General features: G+C 41.5%; 1 protein-coding gene across 3 annotated transcripts in view; it reads right to left on the bottom strand.

Annotated features, from left to right (window-relative positions):
* PUS7 (pseudouridine synthase 7) overlaps positions 1 to 21,193 on the bottom strand; it is a 66,275-nt gene that overhangs the window by 6,625 nt on the left and 38,457 nt on the right. For all 3 annotated transcript variants that reach the window (XM_030216036.1, XM_030216037.1, XM_030216038.1), the window contains exons 9-14: positions 17,817 to 17,942; positions 15,152 to 15,213; positions 13,100 to 13,260; positions 6,353 to 6,479; positions 4,543 to 4,644; positions 1,307 to 1,436 (exon numbers count right to left, since the gene is read on the bottom strand). In XM_030216036.1, the coding sequence (XP_030071896.1) occupies positions 1,307 to 1,436; positions 4,543 to 4,644; positions 6,353 to 6,479; positions 13,100 to 13,260; positions 15,152 to 15,213; positions 17,817 to 17,942 (708 nt within the window). The remainder of the gene's footprint in view (positions 1 to 1,306; positions 1,437 to 4,542; positions 4,645 to 6,352; positions 6,480 to 13,099; positions 13,261 to 15,151; positions 15,214 to 17,816; positions 17,943 to 21,193) is intronic.

Here is a 21,193-nt window from a genome sequence, read left to right as displayed (position 1 = left end):
AAAATGCACTTAATATTATTACTTGCCTTTCTCCTGTTCTCTACTTTCCCAGTCACACACAGACACATAGAGATTGGAAATAAGTTCATGAGGCAAGCTCCAGATGTTTTTCTACCCTCATCAATGCCACACCCTTATCCCTGCTCGACTTGCTCTTTGTGACTATGTTGTGCATTCATTTTCTTTACTGTAAATTCTATTGTGAAACCTAGAGGCATATTTTCAAAGCACTTAGCCTTCCAAAGTTCCATAGAAACCTATGGAACTTTGGAAGACTAAGTGCTTTGAAAATATGCCTCAATGCCTATTGCCATTGGACAGTGGCACCATGTTGTTAAACTGTAAAATCAAACCTTTGAAATCGGTTGACAGCGACACCTAATGGTCTGATACATTGTCAATTATGTTTCATTTTATTCTTCTTCTTAAACCAATAGATTTGGGTACCATTCCAAACTGCCCCTTGCCTCTTCTCTCCAAGTCAGAGATACACACAGAAACAACACAGACATACATGCAGACCAGACCCTGTTGACTATTCTTCCGCCTTCCTCTCTACACCTCAACATCTCACAAAACTCTGCTTTTAGATATCTAGGCCCCAAATTATGGAATGACTTTCCCCTCTGTATTAGAAATCAAAAACCATAGTTGCGGCCTTTAAAAAAAACTTTTTAAGACTCAACTTATCTCTGAATCCTAACCCTCCCATGACTAAATGGCCACCTTTTCCCTTAACTGTTCTGATTTCAGCTGTGCGGACTGTGTAGATGCCCATCTGCAGGCCTTGCACAGTATATCAAGTGGAATAAAATAAATAAATGCAGAGGGTTTAGAAAGAGTTAATACAGGCCATGCTTCTCATCCTTTCCTTGTTTTTTTTTTTTCAAACCAGTGCAAACAATCCATTGATTTAAATGCTTGTTACAAGTATCTTAAAATGAGTAGATATCTGCAGTCACTCTTTTTTTAATGTGACAAAATAACCTCTGAAAATATAATATTTCCTTTGCAACCTATTTCTAAAGCTTAGGACAACTGTACAAAGTGTACTTCCCATCAAGGACTGTGTGCGTTAAATAATACAGGGCAAATGAGACAAAAGAGAAGACTGTGTTCTTGTATGCAAACTTTCAAACATCTTATTAGAAATACTGGCTGAAGTGCTGCAAATGTGCTTTACAGCTCGACAGACAAATTACGTTTGTCTTCATATAACAAGTACCGACAGCTTCCAACACGTAAAGGCCACACAAAGTCTCCCATTCAAGTACCAATGTCATTACATGTTCAATACACTACTCACCAGTTGACGTTCTGAGGTCGAATGATAATCTTTCTGTATGCTCCAGCTAATGAGTAATCTCGGATTTTGTGTCTCATGTTATCAATATCAAGACCATCAGCTGCAAGCATTTCCCTATATTTATCACCAACTGAAACAATCAAGCAAATGGATAAGCAAAGCAGTACTAACAAATAGCCCAAGTCTTATTAGACAAATTCAGAAACTTCCACTTGTACTTGGAGGATCTTTACCTGGATTTTAGCCAGGCCTTTGGCATAGTTTCCCTTGTGGCTAATAAACAAGGCTGGGCCCAAACCAAAAGGTGCTCAAAGTGATTGACGATTAGAAACTGGTTCAATGGCAGGTGACCAACATATAGTAACATAGTAAATGACGGCAGATAAAGACCTGTATGGCCCACCCAGTCTGCCCAACAAGATAAACTAATTTTTACATGGAATGTGATACTTTATATGTATACCCGAGTTTGATTTGTCCTTGCCATTATCAGGGCACAGACCGTAGAAGTCTGCCCAGCACTCTTGTACTAAAAGTTCAGAAGCTAATGTTGAAGACCCTTAAAATTTTCACTCAAGCCCTTCCATATCTACTCTGAGGACAAGGGCATTACTAAAGATATGGTGCGGGGATCAATCTCTGGTCTAGTACAACATTTTTGTAAGCGATACTGCAACCAGGCTGTTGGGAAACCTTGCCTATTTTTTTTTTTTTTTTTTGCAAAGTTTGCTAAAATCTGCAACAGGACAGACCCTCTGGAAGGTGTGAAAAACACGAGAAGGGATCTGGTGAAGCTTAAGAATAATCCGGAGTTTTGTAATTAAGATGTAATGCATTTGACATGAAAAAACTCAACACTCAAGGGATTAGTACTATATGAGGGGTGTAGTTCATCTGCATAAAAAAGAGCAAGACATGAGGGTGATTGTACCTGCTGACCTTAACGTGGTCAATCAGGCAGAAAAGTAACAGGAAAAACTAGAGGGATGCTTGAACGAATTAGGAGATGAATGGCCAGCAGGAAAAAGGAGGCAATAATGCCTCTGTATAAGTCTCTGGAGACCACCTTCAAAAAGAATTTAAGGAGGATGGAGCTGATCCAGAGGACGGTTGCTAAAAAGGTTAGTGGTCTTCATCATAAAGCTTATGGGGATAGACTATACCCAAGGAGGAGAGGTGAGAAAGAGGAAATATGACAAGAGATATTTAAATACATCTAAGGTATAAATATACATTACATTACAAATCATTTATCAACTGACAATACCACAAAGTTCAAGATGGCTCACAACGGGAAACAACTGAGTATTGTAAGGAATTGATACATCAATTAATTACAAGATTCCAAAACAAATTCTTACAGTCAATACAAATTTCTGAAATAAAATAGCTTTTAGAGATTTTCGGAACTGTTTATAATCCATCTCTCAGTGGTAAAGGCAGTTTGTTCCAAGTCCTCACAGCTAAAAATAAAAATGATGTGGCAAATAGCCTCTTATACCTGATCTTTGTGCTACTAAAGGTACTGCAGTATTAAGTAATATTTAGAAGGACAGGTGTCAGGCCTTTTTCAATGCAAAGAAGCTCTAGAATGAGGGGAATTATAAGGGTGAAAGGTGGAAGACTGTGAAGAATAATCTGAGGAACTATTTCTTTACAGGAAGAGTAGAAGACACGTAACTCAGCCTCCCAGAGAAGGTAGTGGAGACAAGGCAATATCAGAAGTCAAGAAAGCACAGGATAAGCACTGAAGATCACTGAGGCAAAAGAAGGATTTATAGACACTGGGCTGTTGGTTTGATTGGGCACAAATCAGCAGAGATTGTTGACAAGTGATCTCTGCTGATTTGTGCGGCAACAACCCCTTGAGAAAGCCGATTTGTGCGAAACAGGCACCTGTCGGGGAAAGTCCCGCACAGCATATTTAGAGCTAAGTTGAGCTATTTATATGTTTATAGCGTTACCTGTCAAAATGATAAACCGTTCATAAACAAAGCTCCCTTGAGTATGCAGTATTAGTATAACTATACTAAGGGTAATCCTTTTATAAAAAAAGTTAAAACTAAGATAAAAAGTAAAAAAAGTCGGTTCAAAACTCTGCTGCCCGTCTCATCTTCCGCCAGGGTCGCTTTACTCATACTACCCCTCTCCTCAAGACCCTTCACTGGCTCCCTATCTGTTTTCGCATCCTGTTCAAACTTCTTCTACTAACCTATAAATGTACTCACTCTGCTGCTCCCCAGTATCTCTCCACACTCGTCCTTCCCTACACCCCTTCCCGTGCACTCCGCTCCATGGATAAATCCTTCTTATCTGTTCCCTCCTCCACTACTGCCAACTCCAGACTTCGCGCCTTCTGTCTCGCTGCACCCTACGCCTGGAATAAACTTCCTGAGCCCCTACGTCTTGCCCCATCCTTGGCCACCTTTAAATCTAGACTGAAAGCCCACCTCTTTAACATTGCTTTTGACTCGTAACCACTTGTAACCACTCGCCTCCACCTACCCTCCTCTCTTCCTTCCCATTCACATTAATTGATTTGATTTGCTTACTTTATTTATTTTTTGTCTATTAGATTGTAAGCTCTTTGAGCAGGGACTGTCTTTCTTCTATGTTTGTGCAGCGCTGCGTATGCCTTGTAGCACTATAGAAATGCTAAATAGTAGTAGTAGTAAGGAGGATGGTAGGATATGTCGATGATACAACTGTCGCAAAATAAGGGTATCACAGTAATGACAACCCTAGCAACTTATGAGACTTCCCTACTTTAAAATATACCTTTTACTAACTGCATGACTCTTTATGTTCAACTGATAAGTGTGTGAGGTAGTGTTACCGAAATACAGTGGAACAGCGCCATTACGACTAGTAAATTACATATTTCTAGTATAAGCAGCATAAAATGTATTATACTATTTTGGGATCTTGCCAGGTGCTTGTAACCTAGATTGGCTACTGTTGGAAACAGGATGCTGGGCTTGATGGATCTTCGGTCTGTCCCAGTATGGCAATACTTATGTACCTGCTGGTTGATGGACACAACTATCCCACAGGTTCTGGAATAGTGGGGAACTTCATAACAGAAGAACATACTTCCTACTTGCAAAGACTAATTGACAGAAAGAACTTCAGACTTTGCTTTTTTATGCTAGTAGACAATAGGAGAGGGCCGGCAGAGTTTAGCTATAATTTTAAACCCAATGCTCAATATTTAAAATAAATGATTTAAGACTTACTTTTATGCTTTGGATAGATAACATCAAATCCAGGCAATGGCATCACAACATCATGGATGGTATAGTTGTTAACATCGGCTTCTTCAATTGCAACAGCAGTTGCTGTAATTGCACAGTTTATATGATAAATCAAAACAGACTAAGGGCATATCTTCCACAGCATTATTGTTGGCTAGATATTCAAAGTATGTAGCATCTTCAAAGGAAATACAAGTTTTCAGAAAAGAAAGAGAACATCTCCTCTATGTAGTCTTTTTTTATTGTAAAAAGATTAAAACTAAATCTTTAAAACGTTAGTATGGGCCTCTAAATTCTGAGCAGATGCTCCGGTTTGCTCAGTACATAGGTACAGTGGAATTTTGAAAGGGCAAAGAAAACCAGCAGTTATACTGGAGAGCTACAGAATGGGAAGCAGGGGTTAGGTATTGTGGAGAACTGATTTTACAGGGATTCAAATTGTGACTTTGAGAAAATACATTTAATTACAGAATACAAACGGCCCAATACACACTGCAGGAAATCCTATACAAGCCACTCATTTGGTTTCTGCTGCTCAGTGGCAGATCCTGGTTCAATGTCCAACTCTGATATCCGTTCTTTTCTAGTCTGGAATACTCCTGAAACCCTCAGAATCCTCTGCTGGGAGTCTGGAAGCTCCTAAGGTATTCACATTTATTTTATTTAAAAATTTATATTCCGCAGAATCTAAAAATTCTTGGCAGATTACAAGCGAAATCTGTGTACATAATCCCACAATAAATTTCAAGACTTATCCAGAATATCCTATATAATAATTCTCACCTCCAACGTTCCATGCTTGGGACCGTGGGTCCCTGGCTGCAAGTGGTCTGCGAGGCAGACACGCAGGACGTCACTGACGTCAACACAGCTGATTGCAAGGCAAGGGGAGGAGTAGGGAAACACGCGCAGCGTGTTTCCCTACTCCTCCTACTGCCTCGGAATCAGCTGTCACCCCCCCCCCGCGCTATGGCCCCCTCGAAACCCACCCCCTCCCGCGAACCTGTCGATCCCCCCCCCCCCGCCGGAATGCCGAAAACTGCCGCCGCCGTTGTTCTGCTACCTTCCCATCCCGTAGGTTGTTCAATCATCTTCTTAGAAAGTTTAACTCTGTGCGTCTGACGTCAGACGCAAGGAGTTAAACTTTCTAAGAAGATGATTGAACAACCTACGGGAAGGGAAGGGAAGGTAGCACAACAACGGCGGCGACGGTGGCGGCAGTTTTCGGCATTCCGGGGTGGGGGGGGGGATCGACAGGTTCGCGGGAGGGGGTGGGTTCGAGGGGGCCGTAGCATGGGGGGGGGGGGGGGATTGCCTGCCTAAGGCCCGTTTCCTTGCCTACAGAAACGGGCCTTTTTTACTAGTATACAATAAAGTTACAGTTCGCTTTAAAAATAGACACACAGAGCTCTAAATACATCTGGTAGTCATAATATTTCCTGTTCAGTAATTAGCTGCAGATTCTGGACACAAACCCTGTGACCATACCTGCCTCAAGAAACACCTTTTAAATAAATAAGTCTTTAAATGCTTTTGGAATGACATTTGGGTTTTTCACGACCCTCCAACCACACTCACGACCTTCAGGAAATATGAACTGATCATACTCAACACCTGCTCCACTGTCACTCTGGGTTCTCAGCCACAAGGACTGTTCAGTAAATACATGAAAATAATTCAAAACAGAAAACAGTGGCAACTTAATTTTAAGTTCTGGCTAGGGAACAGTTAAGGAGAGAAATAAAAAAAAAAGTTGAATATTGATCTTAAGAGACCAGCTGATATACTTCACCTCCTTTAAGCACAAGATCCCCTGGAACAGCTTTTAGACCATATTCTTCAATTCTCTTGCTCACCGTATTATTCCACACATAACTCTGATAGCTATGAATGTACATCAAACGATTATTCCTAGGTATCTGATTGGAAAAAGAAGGCAGGTTCTAATAATTTAAATATAAAGACCGATTTAGAGTGCTGTAAAATTAATTCCACTTCATTTACAAAACTGCAGACTTATTACAACCGCTAAATACCATTCTTAGGAAATAAAGGTCAAACAATTTATGTGATATCTTTTTTTTTTTTGGGACTAATTATTAAGAGCTGTGACTAGCCTTTACACTGAAGAATGCGGTTTACCTCTCTAGTTCAGAAAAATGTATGTTTGCTCCCATAAATGGGCCAGCCCTATGAGAGAGATGAGTTCAATTTAGTTTCTGCTCTGCTGGCTGACCTGTGCTTGGGATGCTGCTCCCCCTGGGTGAAAGGAAACACCGGCGGGCCAGACTCAGGATGCATGCAGATCAAGTTCTGAAAGGAACTGTAGTTTGTGGCATTTGGTCTAGAGCTGTCATGGCACTGCCTAGGCTAAAATGGAAGACAGGAGGGGTGAAACCTCACTGATGGCTACAAATGAAAGTGTGTGGTATTGTAGCTTCACTAGGGGGTCAGTTCCCATTGAGCTAGAAATCCAAAGGAGGGAAACTACTACTACTACTTAACATTTCTAGAGCGCTACTAGGGTTACGCAGCGCTGTACAGTTTAACAAAAAGGACAGTCCCTGCTCAAAGAAGCTTACAATCTAAAGGACGAAATGTCAAGTTGGGGCAGTCTAGATTTCTTGAATAGAGGTATAGTGGTTAGGTGCCGAAGGCGACATTGAAGAGGTGGGCTTTGAGCAAGGATTTGAAGATGGGCAGGGAGGGGGCCTGGTGTATGGGCTCAGGGAGTTTATTCCAAGCATGGGGTGAGGCGAGGCAGAAAGGGCAGAGCCTGGAGTTGGCGGTGGTGGAGAAGGGTGGAGGAGGGATTTGTCTTGAGAGCGGAGGTTACAGGTAGGAACGTAAGGAGAGATGAGGGTAGAGAGGTAAGGAGGGGCTGCAGATCGAGTGCATTTGTAGGTTAGTAGGAGAAGATTGAACTGTATGCGGTACCTGATCGGAAGCCAGTGAAGTGATTTGAGGACAGGGGTGATATGAGTGTCCCCTGGACACAGGGGTAAATTCTATAAAGCAGGCCAAACATCTACATGTAAATAATTAGAATCCTGTCACATAAGCGTGCGCATGCAAATTACCACATATCTTGCATACCTTTCCATCTTAGCCGCAACCTTTACTTTACTTTATTTCTTATGAGTCGTCATTATTCCCATAAGAGTTCAATGTGACTTATAATAAGATGTCAAGCAAATATGACAGGAAAAAAAGACATCAAAGATAAAATACAAAATAGTGAAACTATGAGTAGGCATCTACCACTTAAACCTTCCCTAAGACATACTTTCTGAACAAATAAGATTTCAGAAATTTCCGAAACCCAGCACCACATGGAATAGACCTAATACCAATTGGTAAGTCATTCCAATATTTTGCTGATAAATATGCTAACAAGTCATATCATGTAATGTCCTAAATTTGATGCCTTTAGGTGAAGGAAAGTCCAGATCCAAATAATTGCCTCTGATTCTTCTACTCCTCATTTTAGGCAATAAAATCTATTGGTTTACATAACCAGGTATGTTTCCATTTATAAACAAATAAACCATTATACAAACTTTAAAAATCCCTCTCACCTCCACAGGAAGCCAATGCAGAGTAATATACAGAGGAGTTACTCTCTCATATTTAGACTTTGACAGAATCAATCTAGCTGCTACATTTTGTATGGTCTGTAATCTTTTCTTTAAAAAATTCGAACCTACATAAAGCACATTACAATAGCCAATTTGTGATAAGAGATTGGACTATCAATCTAAAATTATTACTATTAAAATAATATCGTATTTGCCTTAATTTTTTGAATACCCCCAAAACCTTTTTTTACCAGTAGTTGGCAATGTTTTTCTAATGTTAAATGCTGATCAATCATGATCTCCAAAACCTTCAATTCTGTTTCAACCTTCAAATAAACACCCTTAGAACACAGTCATATATTTGATTCGTCAATATTAAGTGCAGTTAGAATCAAAAATTTGGTTTTATCTCAATTTAGTTTAAGGCGAAAGCAAATCGCCAATTTCTCAACCAGGGATAATCCGTGATTAATTAGCATATTAAAATCATCCTTATCCTTAGAAAAGGTAAAATACAACGTAATATTGTCAGCCTAAGAAAATCAATTAACACCCTTTTTATCCATGTAAAAACCTAATGATAGCATCAACGCATTAAACAATATTGGAGAAAGGGGAGAGCCCTGAGGCACACCAGTCCATTCATCTGATAAGACCCCCTTCATCTTCATACAATAGGATCTACTATTTAGAAACCCTCTAATCCAATCTAGTACCTGACCCCCTATACCAAAAGCATCTAAAATTTCCAGTAGCACTTGGTGATCTACAACATCAAATGCATTACAGAGATCAAATTGGATCAGTATAATTTGTTGACCAACTTCCCAAGAGCCAAGCCTTAAGACAAACTGGACATGGGTTTTCCATTTGAACTGGCCCCTCTTCTGTGGAAGCCATAAACCTTCTCCTTTTTGGAGTCTCATGAGATCTGCATACCAAGGTATTCTGAGCCAATCTGGCACAATCAGGGTAACCAACCCAGGATGAAACACTCTTCTTTTTAACACCCCACCCAGTAGGGGACAAGGAGGAAACGCAGAGGACTCGATGTACAGAAAAGCTGAGTTCCTAAATTTGTGCCCTATTTTCAGCCAAACTTAGGGAGCTTAAGGTGCTCATTTTCAAAGCACATAGACTTACAACTTACATAACCTATGTAACTTTGTAAAGTCTATGTGCTTTGAAAATCAGCCTCCCTATTTTCAGCTGAAAATTTGTCTTTAGTTTGTAACTTAAAAGCCTAGTGCCAAAAATAACTGCTAAGCTCCTAACTTCTTTTTCCCCGCATTAAATCTGCCCCTCTGATACCCACTTTTTATGATCCTAAATTTAAGAGTTTAGTGAAATTTTGAGTTTAAAGTTAGGCATTCAGCCCTAGGAAATTTCAGAGGCCAATATAGGAGCATAAATTCTCAAAGCTAGGCGTGTAAATCCTTTGAATATTGGGGCCACAGTATCCCTGATTGAGATGAAGGCTATGGAGGGCATCTATCCTCTCCGAGCCTCACTTCTGTCTGCTTAAAAATCGAGGGACCTTCGACTCCCCAATGACTCCTGATCAGAGCAAAGGCCTCCTCCAGGGAATGTCTGCTCAAAAAGTCCATCTATAAATTCTGATTTACAGAAATGTTAGGCGCCAATAACGCCTGTAGGTGGGTCTCGGCCCAGTGCAGCAGAAGTGTGGCCTCTTGGAAGAAGCTATTGTAAGGGCAACAAACCTTTTTGTAAGGAAAGTAAATAAGAGGAAAAGGAGGCCGATTTGGTTCTCAAAAGTAGTAACTGAAAAGGTAAGGAAAAGAGATTAGTCCTTATAAACTAAAAGAGAGATTACCACGATCTTGAAATCTTGGCGATCAGATCTCATGCCACCACTAGCATGCTGGCGTGCACAGCTGATACATCAAATGCGGCTGGATAGATGCCGTGTGAAATCACTGGACAGCACAGAAGGAGAGAAGTTCCGCATGGTATGGGAGCCATTGTGGCTAACCATGCCCTCGAGAGCACGAAGCTTTATTTTGAACATTTAAAAAGTTCACAAGTGGGTAGGGGGAAGGTAGGGAGGGTGGGAGTGATCTTTTCAGTTTGGGCAGTTGTTGGGGTGAATTCTTTGAATAACTCAATGCAATATTGCTGTATCTGTGCGAAAGCCTTTGCTTGTACTGGGGTCCGTTTTTTCGATGCAACTGTTTCCAATAAAATGACTTAACAGGTGGGAAATGGGGTTGGGGAGAAAATGTGAAACCTTGATGATGATCTAGTTGTATGATTTAAATTCCGATGTATAACCATGGTTAGCTCTTTAATTGTTAGGGGAGACATGTAGCGGTTTGTTTAACTTGTTGATCATCAATAAAAACTATTGAAACATAAACTAAAAGAGATCACAGAAAGAGGAAGACAGGCGACACTATCTGGAAAAGCTAAGAGAAGCTGGTAGAGTAGTCAGGAAAGCAAAAATGCCAATGGAAGAAAGAAAAAAAAAAAAACCAGCCAATACGGTAAAGTGTGGGGGGGGGGGGGGGGGGGGATAAGACATTTTTCAGATATGTTAGTGAAAGGAGGGAGTGCGAAACTGGCATTGTAAGACTCAAACACAATAGGAATGGAGGGGTGGCAGTCCCTGAATTATTTTCAGAAGATGTGTTTGTGAGGAGCTGACTAAACTAAAGATGGACAAAGTGATGGGGCCGGATGGCATGCATCCGAGGGTACTCAAGGAACTTAGGAAAGTTCTAGCGGCTCTGCTGGCTGACCTTTTCTAGAGCCAGGAGTGGTCATGGAGGACTAGAGAAGAGCAGATGTGGTCCCTTCTCCACAAACATGGAAGCAAAGAAGAGGTTGGGAACCACAGGCCGGTAAGTCTGATTTCTGTGGCAAGTAAATTAATGGAAATACTTTTAAAACATAGAATAGGAAAGCTTTTGGAATCCAATGGATTACAGGACCAGAGGCAACATGGCTTCACTAGAGGCAGGTTTTGTCAGACAAATATGATTAATTTCTTTGAGTGGATGACCAGAGAGTTGGATCAAGGGAGAGCGCTAGATGTGGTGTATTTATATTTTAGCAAACCCTTTGACATGGTTCCACAAAGACGGCTAATAAATAAACCAAGTGCCCTCAGTATGACCCTAAAGTGACTGTTTGGGTTAGGAATTGGTCGAGTGGAAGACGACAGAAGGTAGTGGTAAACTGGAGCTCATTCTGAGGAAAAGGATGTTACCAGTGGTGTACTGCAAGGCTCAGGTCTTAGGTCAGTTGTTTTTAACATGTAAAAGATATTGCTGAAGAGCTGTCTGGTATGGTTTGCCTCTTTGTGGATGACGCCAAAATCTGCAACAGGGTAAACACCCCTGATGGTGTGACTAACATGAAGAAGGACTTAGCAAAGCTAGAGGAATGGTCTTGACTTTGGCAACTTACATTTAATGTTACAAAATGCAGGATCCTGCATTTGGGCTGCAAAAACTCAAGGGAACAGCAGGGTGAAGAACTTTTGTGCATGAAAGAGGAGTGGGACTTGGGTGTGATCGCATGAGATGATCTTAAGGCGGCCAAAACAGGTAGAAAGGACGACAGCGAAATCTAGAAGAATGTTTGGGTGCATAGGGAGAGGAATGGCCAACAGAAAAAAGGAGGTGATGATGTCCCTGAATAAGACTCTGGTGAGACCTCATTTAGACTATTGTGTACAATTCTGGAGACTGTACCTTCAAAAAGATATAAACAGGCTAGAGATGGTCCAGGGGACGGCTACTAAAATGGTCAGTGGTCTTTGTCATAAAGCATATGGGGACAGGCTTTGTAAACAGGGTGGTTAAAGATCTCAATATGTATATTTTGGAAGAAAGGTGGGAGAGGGGAGATATAGAGACATTTAAATACCTATACAGCATAAATGAACAAGAGACGAGTCTTTTTCAATTGAAAGGAAGCTCTGGAACGAGGGGGCATAAGATGAAGGTGAAATGGGTTAAACTCAGAAGTAACCTGAGGAAATACGTCTTCATAGAAAAGATGGTGAATGTGTGGAATGGCTTCCCAGTGGAAGTGGTGGAGATGAAAACAGTATCTGAATTCAAGAGATCTTGGAATAAGTATATAGGATCTCCTAGGGAGTGATAGGGAGAGTAGACGGCATGGATGGGCATATAGCCTTTATCTGCCTACATTTTTCTATGTTTGACCACACGCTTTGCACCTCGTCTGTTGATATAGGCCACTGCTGTTGCAGGATACCCTTACTGTGCATCCGCTATTTTGTAGAACGTACTGGTGATGAGTGCAAAAAAGCAGTTGAACAGTGAGTTTTTTTTTTTTTTTTTTTGTTTAGTGTTATTTTGGAATTCTTCAAATGTTTTGTTTTTCATTAAAAGAAATATGCAAAGGTCCAATTATGTTCTCCCTGAGGCTGCGATCAGTTGATTGCAAAATGCTAGTCAACATCCACTGTTACTGCAATAATGTATGTGATGCTGAACGCCCACTGTAGGTAATGACTTTTTGAATGAAAAGTTTCAGCCTCTATAAATTTTGAACAGTGAACTGTGCTCCCTGCTGTCATTGAAAACCTTGAGAGTAATTTTATAACAGGTTGTCTAGATTGGGAGGTCAAGCAGGCACCTGTTTTATAAAGACACAGGTGCCTAAATATCTTATAAATTACAAACACAGTAAGATACCAAAAACACACACAAAATGAAAGTGTCAAAAAAGGAAGGAAAAAGCCTTGGAGCAAGTCTTATGTAGCCACAGCTGTGCATTTCAATACAGCCCAATTCTGGTTAGTTATGCCACAATGCAACTTTAAAACAGAACCCCCCTCCCCACCCCAACTTAACTGGAATATAAGTTCTAATACTGCCTATCTTACATACCTATTTATCATCCTTTAAGAACCAATGTAAACCTCAGATGGTGGAAAACAACCCCAGAAATGATCATGTTACACTCACTATGCCAAACGCTGAGATAATATTTTTCAATCCGTACTTGGAAAGTCCTCGCAATAGTTGCCCCTCTACACATCTTTTCACAGGCAGTTTCTTGAGGGCTGCATCTGGATCTTTGGTTTTTGCCCATTCTTCTCTGCATTTAACCATATATCCTTTTTCAGCTGCAACCACAAAACAAAAATGATCATATGCTGTCTAAATCATAAAAAAAGTTCCTTCATTGGTCAAGGGTACATTATTGGATCTCTGGTATAAACGTGATATCTATGCAACTCCATTTGAACAGGTACCAGCCCCTCCCTGAGGTGATGATGCCACTGTATAAGACTCTGGTGAGACCTCATGTAGAATATTATGTACAATTCTGGAGAACACACCTTCTAAAAGATATAAACAAGATGGAGTTGGTCCAGAGGGAGGCTACTAAAATGGTCAGTAGTCTTCATCACAAAGCGTTTGGGGATAGACTTAAAAGATCTCAATATGTATATTTTGGAAGAATGGCAGGAGAGAGGAGATATGATAGAGACGTTTAAATACCTACATGGCAAAAATGCACAGGAGGTGTGTCTCTTTCAATTAAAAGGAGCTTTAGAACGAGAAGGCGTAGGATGAAGGTGAAAGGGGACAGACTCAGAAGTAACCCGATGAAATACTTCTTCATGGAAAGAGTGGTGAATTTGTGGAATGGCCTCCCAGTGGAGGTAGTGTAGACAAAAACTGTATCTGAATTCAAGAAAGCTTGGGACAAGTAAATAGGATCTCTAAGGGAGTGGAATGGAAATAGATGGCATGGATGGGCAGACTGAATAGGCCATATGGTCTTTATTGGCCTCAATTTTTCTCTGTTTTTGATTGGACTAACATAATACAATTGTACATAGCCTACAAAAGCTGCGTTCCCTTCATCTAGTCAATATGGACAGTGCTAGGGTAATGATGTCCAAATATAGAGGTACACTTCAGGCTGCACTATGGATTTTCAGAGCGGTAAACAGTTGTAAAGCAAAAGAATGGCGAGGGGGAAGGATGAATGAACAGTAATGTTTGTAGAAGAGGAAGAGAAACAGAATTTACAACTCCAGGAGGGCAATGAATGGTAATGGGTGAGAATCAGTTAATGCATACATCAAGCTAGGTTTTAGAAATCAGATTAACAATTAAAAAATACATTTTCTCATGATTAGTGTTGTGTCCTAATAAAACAATGTTACATGGCATACTCTCAAATAAAAGCTTACTCTGAGTACCTATTTCTTCCATGACATTTACTTTGTTTAGTTTGTACAGATACTAATACAGGATATAAACGAGCAAACATGGAGGGCAATTTAATAACAGGGTGCCTATGTGAAATGTCAAAAAAGCATCTATTTTATAAAGGCAACAGAAGCACCTACGTGCCTTTATAAAATAGATTCTCAGAACTATCCCTAATAGAATGCACATGTGAATTTACAGAATACCAACATATAAGTACAAGCCAAGCAACTAAGCACCATTCTGTAAAGATGCTTGTAGGTGGCATGGCATGTAAATGCAAAGGAGGGGGGAGTTCACAGCGGAAAAGCATTGGCGGGACACAGGTCTGTTCCGCCTTATAGTATTCTGTAAGCGGTATAACTTACATATGCCCTTGCTGCAATACACCAGGTCTGTGGCTGGTGTATCTGTGGGCATGTAAGGCACGCCAACACCAGGTTACACTAATATTCTACAATTGAATCTTGGAGTAGGCTCTCACGGCACAGCATCAGGGCACCCAGTTATAGAATTGCCTCCTATGCAAGTACATGTGTATTTCATAAAATACACGTGGACCATCAAAACGCTATTCAAATTATGTCCCCACGAATACTTATGTGAGGAATGTGTAAAAGTCCATGCATATCAGCCATTTTCCATAGGTAAAATATGCTTTATATGGGGAAAGTGTTTTATCACAGCCCACCATGCTGTGTAGTGTATATTCCCTGATTCATCTTTGTGAGCACGGATTTAAACTAAAACAAACCCCCCCCCCCCCTCAAATTTGTGTCTTGCTGTACCAACCTCCAGGCCGCGGTTTTAATATTAAATCCATCACTTCATTCCATTTGTTTTGGAGAATCGCTCTAAAATACAGCAAAATAAAAACAGCCATTTTGTCCTCTACAACTTATCAATCTAAAGAATCTGCTTGCCTGTCTTCATGGTCATCACTATTTGGACACAGTAAATCTAGACCTAAATGTAAAAAAGTGCACTAATGCATATTATTTACCACAAGTCTCATTTTATACAATGGAACCTAAGTTACAATTAACACACATTAACAGCATTAGTACATTTTAGTAAATCTAGCCTTTAGCTGCTTCTTTTGTTCAAATCACATTCCAAAGTAATACAAATCCATTAAATACTTTCACGTGCGCTAACCCCGAAAGAAACTAGGAAAGTTATTACTGCATGGCAATTTGAGTCACTCTAAATCTGAATAAGCGTTATCAGAAATACTTAGACTTCTGGTGGTGAGAAATCAAATATCTAAACACTAGTAAAAAAGGCCCGTTTCTGACCCAAATGAAACGGGCGCTAGCAAGGTTTTCCTCATTGAGCAGTTGCCTGTGAGGTGCGATGCCCCCCCTCCCGGCACCATCCCACCCACGGCGATGCATCCGGCCGCAGCCATCCGACCCACCGTGCCCATCGCACCCACCTTCGCGTTGGTTTGGCGGCGGAGGACCCGGAACCCCGCCACCACAAGTCCTGTGTGCTGAGTACGGCGTCATCGTCGGTAGCTGTGCAGGGCGGAGTTCTGTGCGTCTGACGTCATGCATGTGCAGGACGTCAGACGCACAGAAGCCCTGCCTCCACAGGTTAGGAATGCCGAAGATGACGCCATAGTGAGCAGACAGGGCTTGTGCTGGCGGGGTTTCGGGTCCCCCGCCGGCAAAGCAACGCAAAGGTGGGTGTCTCAGGAGGGGGTTGTTGTGGGGGGGGGGGGGGGGGGGCTGGGGGTCCTTGTGTTGAGCTGCAGGTTTAGGGGGGGGGGGGGGGGTCAACCGTTTGTTTAGGAGATTTTTTTTTTTCCTGCCCTCGACGTCATGACGTGAGGGCGGGGCACGGGTCTGTGGGGTGGCTTCACCACCATGAATCCACAAACCGTTCTGGGAGACTGAGTGACGTCAGTGTCCTCAGAATGTTGAGGTTGCTTTTTATTATAGTAGAAGACAACAATAATATGTTGTCCATTTCTTTTTTGTTCGTTTCCTCTTTTGCGCTTATTTATCCTTTAGGTTCTCCTCTACTCTGTTCTAATATACTTCTATGTTATAGTTCTTACTTTTTTGGAATAAGAAGTGTACACCTCATGTTACAGTCAACTAATAATGTCTTTCCTGTATCTGGTTTTTACTTGCTTCAGCTGCATTTATTCATACAAATACATTTTACTCCAGCAACCTCCCCTTCTTCTTTTCAACCTCCAGCTCAATCGGAACCAGCCCATGCTGGGCATAAAGCATGAGTGATCATTCACAACTATCTGTTTTTCTCATCATTGCTTTAACCCTCTCCTCATCACATGCAGGCAGTGACAATCTGTAATCAGAGTTTCACTAATTGGCACAGTGACTTGTTCTCCCTTAGCAAACAGTGTTCCCAGCAACAAAGATTAAGAGCTGGGCTAAGAAATGGGGTGTTCCCATGTTACCTGTATCATTGTGACACTGGAATTCTGTTTTGTAATCAAAACTTTACTCATTATTTAAAAGTACAGGACTGTAACAAGCACATTATGACTGACACATATCAGGATATCTCCAACTAGCAAATTACAAGATCATTATTAAGACAGCACAAAATCATCACTTGCCAGGAAAATCTATTGGTCAAGAATAAGCATTCACGTGGGAGGTGGAGATTAGCAGAATGGTGTTAATGGATGATGGGACATGGAACTGTAATACGCAGCCATTTTAATGTTATCCAATTTGTGAAAGGCATGTGTTTAATTTTGATTCTGTATGGTTATGGAAAAAGCATAAATAAAAAACTTAAAAAAAAAAAAAAGAATAAGCATTCACATCTAATTTCTGCAGGAAGTTCTGATGATGGCCAGTAGATTCCTTAATTTACGGCATATTTTCAAAGCACTTAGCCTTCCAAAGTTCCATAGGTTTCTATGGAACTTTGGAAGGCTAAGTGCTTTGAAAATATGCCTCTTAGCCACTTTCATCTGTCAAAATCTAACTAGGAGATTTTAAAACTGTTAATTTTTTTTTTATTATTTCCTATCTGGTCAAAACAAAAAATGATAAAAGCCCAAAACTAAAAACAATACACAATTCTTTTTTTAAATGGAGTCAATGACTACCACCAGAACATCAACACTGTATTTTGCTAGTACCAGCACTTGGTAGAAGTTGGAATGGTTCAAACTACTACACAATGAGAATCAGACATCTAAGACCCACATGATCATGAAACTCAGTCCCACTCCTCCCAGTTGCTCAGAGCCCAGTAAAGTTTGACAAACAAATTAGAAATGCTTAGCATTTCAGTAAAGTTTTCAGAAAGGTTTTATAATTATTAATCCACATATAAAAGGAAAATCTTTCAGAAAACATAAAGGTGTGTCTAAGATATATTACTGAAATTTATAAATAAAACTGTGATAAATTGTAAAACAATAACAGTATCTTAGTGAGACGGAATGGTATGAACTGAAACACACCTTCCAACCTGATATGTAGACACAGCTGTGGTACCAAACCTCTGCATTCCATAGTAGTTAATAAATCCAATATCCCTGAGAGATGTCATTGCCTGCTGAACTTGTTCACTGGTTCCTGTTATATTCCTAACATTCAAAAACATAAATAGAACATCATTACTTAACCATAAATCTGGATTTAGAAAAAGTTAACTGTATTCCATAACCTTCATAATTATGCGATTAGAAACCCATACAAGCCTGTGGGCAACAGGAAGACTGAGGTGATGGTCAGTCTTTACAGGAGACAGAAAAGAGGCACAGATATCCAAAATGTGAAACAGGCTGCAATACTGATAAAATGTGAAAACAAACAAAGAATCCTTCAGTCCTCTAGAGGGTAATTTTACAGGTGCCTGGGTTAATAGGGCAGGAAGGCACCCATTTTCTTTCAAATTTTTTTAAGACACATAGGTGCCTACATGTCTTCATAAAACACTAGACAAATCCTGCAGAAATAAATGCCTAGACTGAAGGTGTGGACATTACATCTGCTCAAGGTAAAATTTATTTTTAAACTGTTGAACTTGTTTCAGAATAAAATGACCAACAGATAACAAGTATATAGCATCACAAAGCATCTATCAACTAAAATTTTGTTGTCATATCCAAATGAACCCCACATCCCCCTACCTCCCCAATATACTACTACTACTTAGCATTTCTATAGCGCTGCCAGGGTTACGTAGTGCTGTACAAGTTTAACATGGGGAAGGACAGTCCCTGCTCAAGAGAGCTTACAATCTAAAGGTTACAAACTATGTAGTCAGTGTAGGTAGCATGAATGGGGAAGGTGGTTAGGCGCCAAAAGCAAGGGAGAAGAGATGGGCCTTAAGTAAGGACTTGAAGATGGGCAGGGAGGGCGCTTGGCGTATGGGCTCGGGAAGTCTGTTCCAGGCATAAGGTGATGCGAGGCAGAAGGGGCGGAGTCTGGAGTTAGCGGTGTTGGAGAAGGGTACAGATAGAAGTGATTTGTCCTGAGAGTGGAGGTTACGGGCGGGAACATACGGGGAGAGGAGGGCAGAGAGGTAATGGGGGGCTGCAGATTGAGTGCATTTGAAGGTCAATAGGAGAAGCTTGAACTGAATACGGTAGCGGATAGGGAGCCAGTGAAGTGACTTGAGGAGAGGGGTGATATGAGAGTATCGGTTCACGTGGTAGATAAGACGTGCGGCGGAATTTTGGACAGCTTGAAGGGGGGATAGATGACTAAGCGGGAGGCCAGCGAGAAGAAGGTTGCAATAGTCAAGACAAGAGGTAACGAGCGAGTGGACGAGGGTTCGGGTGGTCTGTTCAGAGAGGAATGGGCGAATTTTGCTAATATTATAGAGGAAGAAGCGACAGGTCTTAGCAGTCTGCTGGACATGGGCAGAGAAGGAGAGGGAGGAGTCGAAGATGACTCCGAGATTGCGGGCTGAAGAGACGGGGAGGATGAGGGCGTTGTCAACAGAGACGGCAAGTGGGGGAAGAGGAGAAGAGGGTTTGGGTGGAAAGACAAGAAGCTCAGTCTTTGCCATGTTCAGTTTCAGATGCCGGTTGGACATCCAGGCAGCGATGTCTGAGAGGCAGGCCGAAACTCTGGCCTGGGTTTCGACTGTGATGTCGGGAGTGGAGAGATAAAGCTGGGTGTCATCAGCATAGAGATGGTACTGGAAACCATGTGATGAGATTAGCGAGCCCAGGGAAGAGGTGTAGATCGAGAAAAGAAGCGGTCCAAGGACAAATCCTTGGGGAACCCCAACAGAGAGCGGGATGGGGGTGGAAGAAGAGCCATTAGAAAATACTCGGAAGGTGCGTTGGGAAAGATAAGAAGAGAACCAGGAGAGGACGGAGCCCTGGAACCCGAATGAGGAGTGTGTCAAGAAGTAAATTATGATTGACGGTGTCAAAGGCGGCAGATAGGTCGAGGAGGATGAGGATGGAAGAGTGTCCCTTGGATTTGGCAAGGAATAGGTCATTGCAGACTTTAGAGAGTGCTGTTTCTGTCGAGTGTAGTGGGCGAAAGCCGGATTGAAGCGGATCGAGGACGGCCTGAGAGGAGAGGAAATCAAGGCAGTGGCTGTGGACAGCGCGTTCAAGTAATTTGGAGAGGAAGGGTAGAAGAGAGATGGGGCGGTAGTTGGAGGGACAGGTGGGGTCAAGTGAAGGTTTTTTGAGAAGTGGTGTGACTACAGCGTGCTTGAATATACCCCAGAACATAACCAAAACGTTATTCACTACAACTACCCTCCCCCCTATCCCAAAGACCAGAAACTCAAGTGGAACCCAGGAGTCTAGGCTGATGCCTCCCAGATTCCAAACTATGCAAGGTAAGCCATTCTACCCCCACTCCACCCCCCACCTTACGAATCTGAACTGATGCCGATATTCTACTATTAAAACAGAATAAACAGGAAAACTTACAAATAAGAACCCCCCCCCCCCCGACCCCTTCGAGACAGAATATCCAAATAAGCTTCCAAACCTTTACATTTTTTTTATTAAAAAAAATTTTTTTTAATTACATTTGTACCCCGCGCTTTCCCACTCATGGCAGGCTCAATGCGGCTTACATGGGGCAATGGAGGGTTAAGTGACTTGCCCAGAGTCACAAGGAGCTGCCTGTGCCTGAGGTGGGAATCGAACTCAGTTCCTCAGTTCCCCAGGACCAAAGTCCACCACCCTAACCACTAGGCCACTCCTCACAAACTTTCCTCTTAAAGAAACCTCTGGCTTCTCTCACCTCCCAAGTGGCTAACAAATGTAATTGGTTTCTCCAATGCTAATAATCCAGTGAGTGTGGAGAGATCAAATGTTGCAGAATACACTTCTGAACCACCAAGGACATTATATGTATGACATAATAGCTGTCTTTCCCTAGAAGAGCCCCTGAAGGCCCTTTGGCTGGTCCAAGACCAACTGCTCCACTGAACCCACATTTAAATATGCAAGACATAAAGCACACAATGGATGATCAAAAATGTTAAATCACTATGCAATCCAAAAGGAATAAACAAAAGTACCCTCTGCAGCCCCACATTTAAGACACTGTGGAGAGAGCACTCTCCATGCCCTAAACATCTGTAATTGTGAGAAATAAGTCCTGTGTAAATCTCTAAAATTACATTCCTGTCCTGAAGCCATGCTCCTGATACCAACTCTGGTATACCTTTAATGGTGGCAGAGATATCTCAATTATCTAGAGCAGTGATTTTCAACCTTTTTCATCTCACAGCACACGTACAAAGCATAAAAATTGTCAAGGCACACTACTGGAATCTAACCCATATCCGCCCGCTCCTGCTAAGACCCATTCCATCCCTGCAAGTAATCTCCTCCGTCCATACCCATACCTGTAA

This window comes from Microcaecilia unicolor, chromosome 10, assembly GCF_901765095.1.
Source record: "Microcaecilia unicolor chromosome 10, aMicUni1.1, whole genome shotgun sequence".
Taxonomy (NCBI): domain Eukaryota; kingdom Metazoa; phylum Chordata; class Amphibia; order Gymnophiona; family Siphonopidae; genus Microcaecilia; species Microcaecilia unicolor.
The sequence above is the reverse complement of the archived record's forward strand: the minus strand, read 5'-3'. Positions and strand labels throughout refer to the sequence as shown.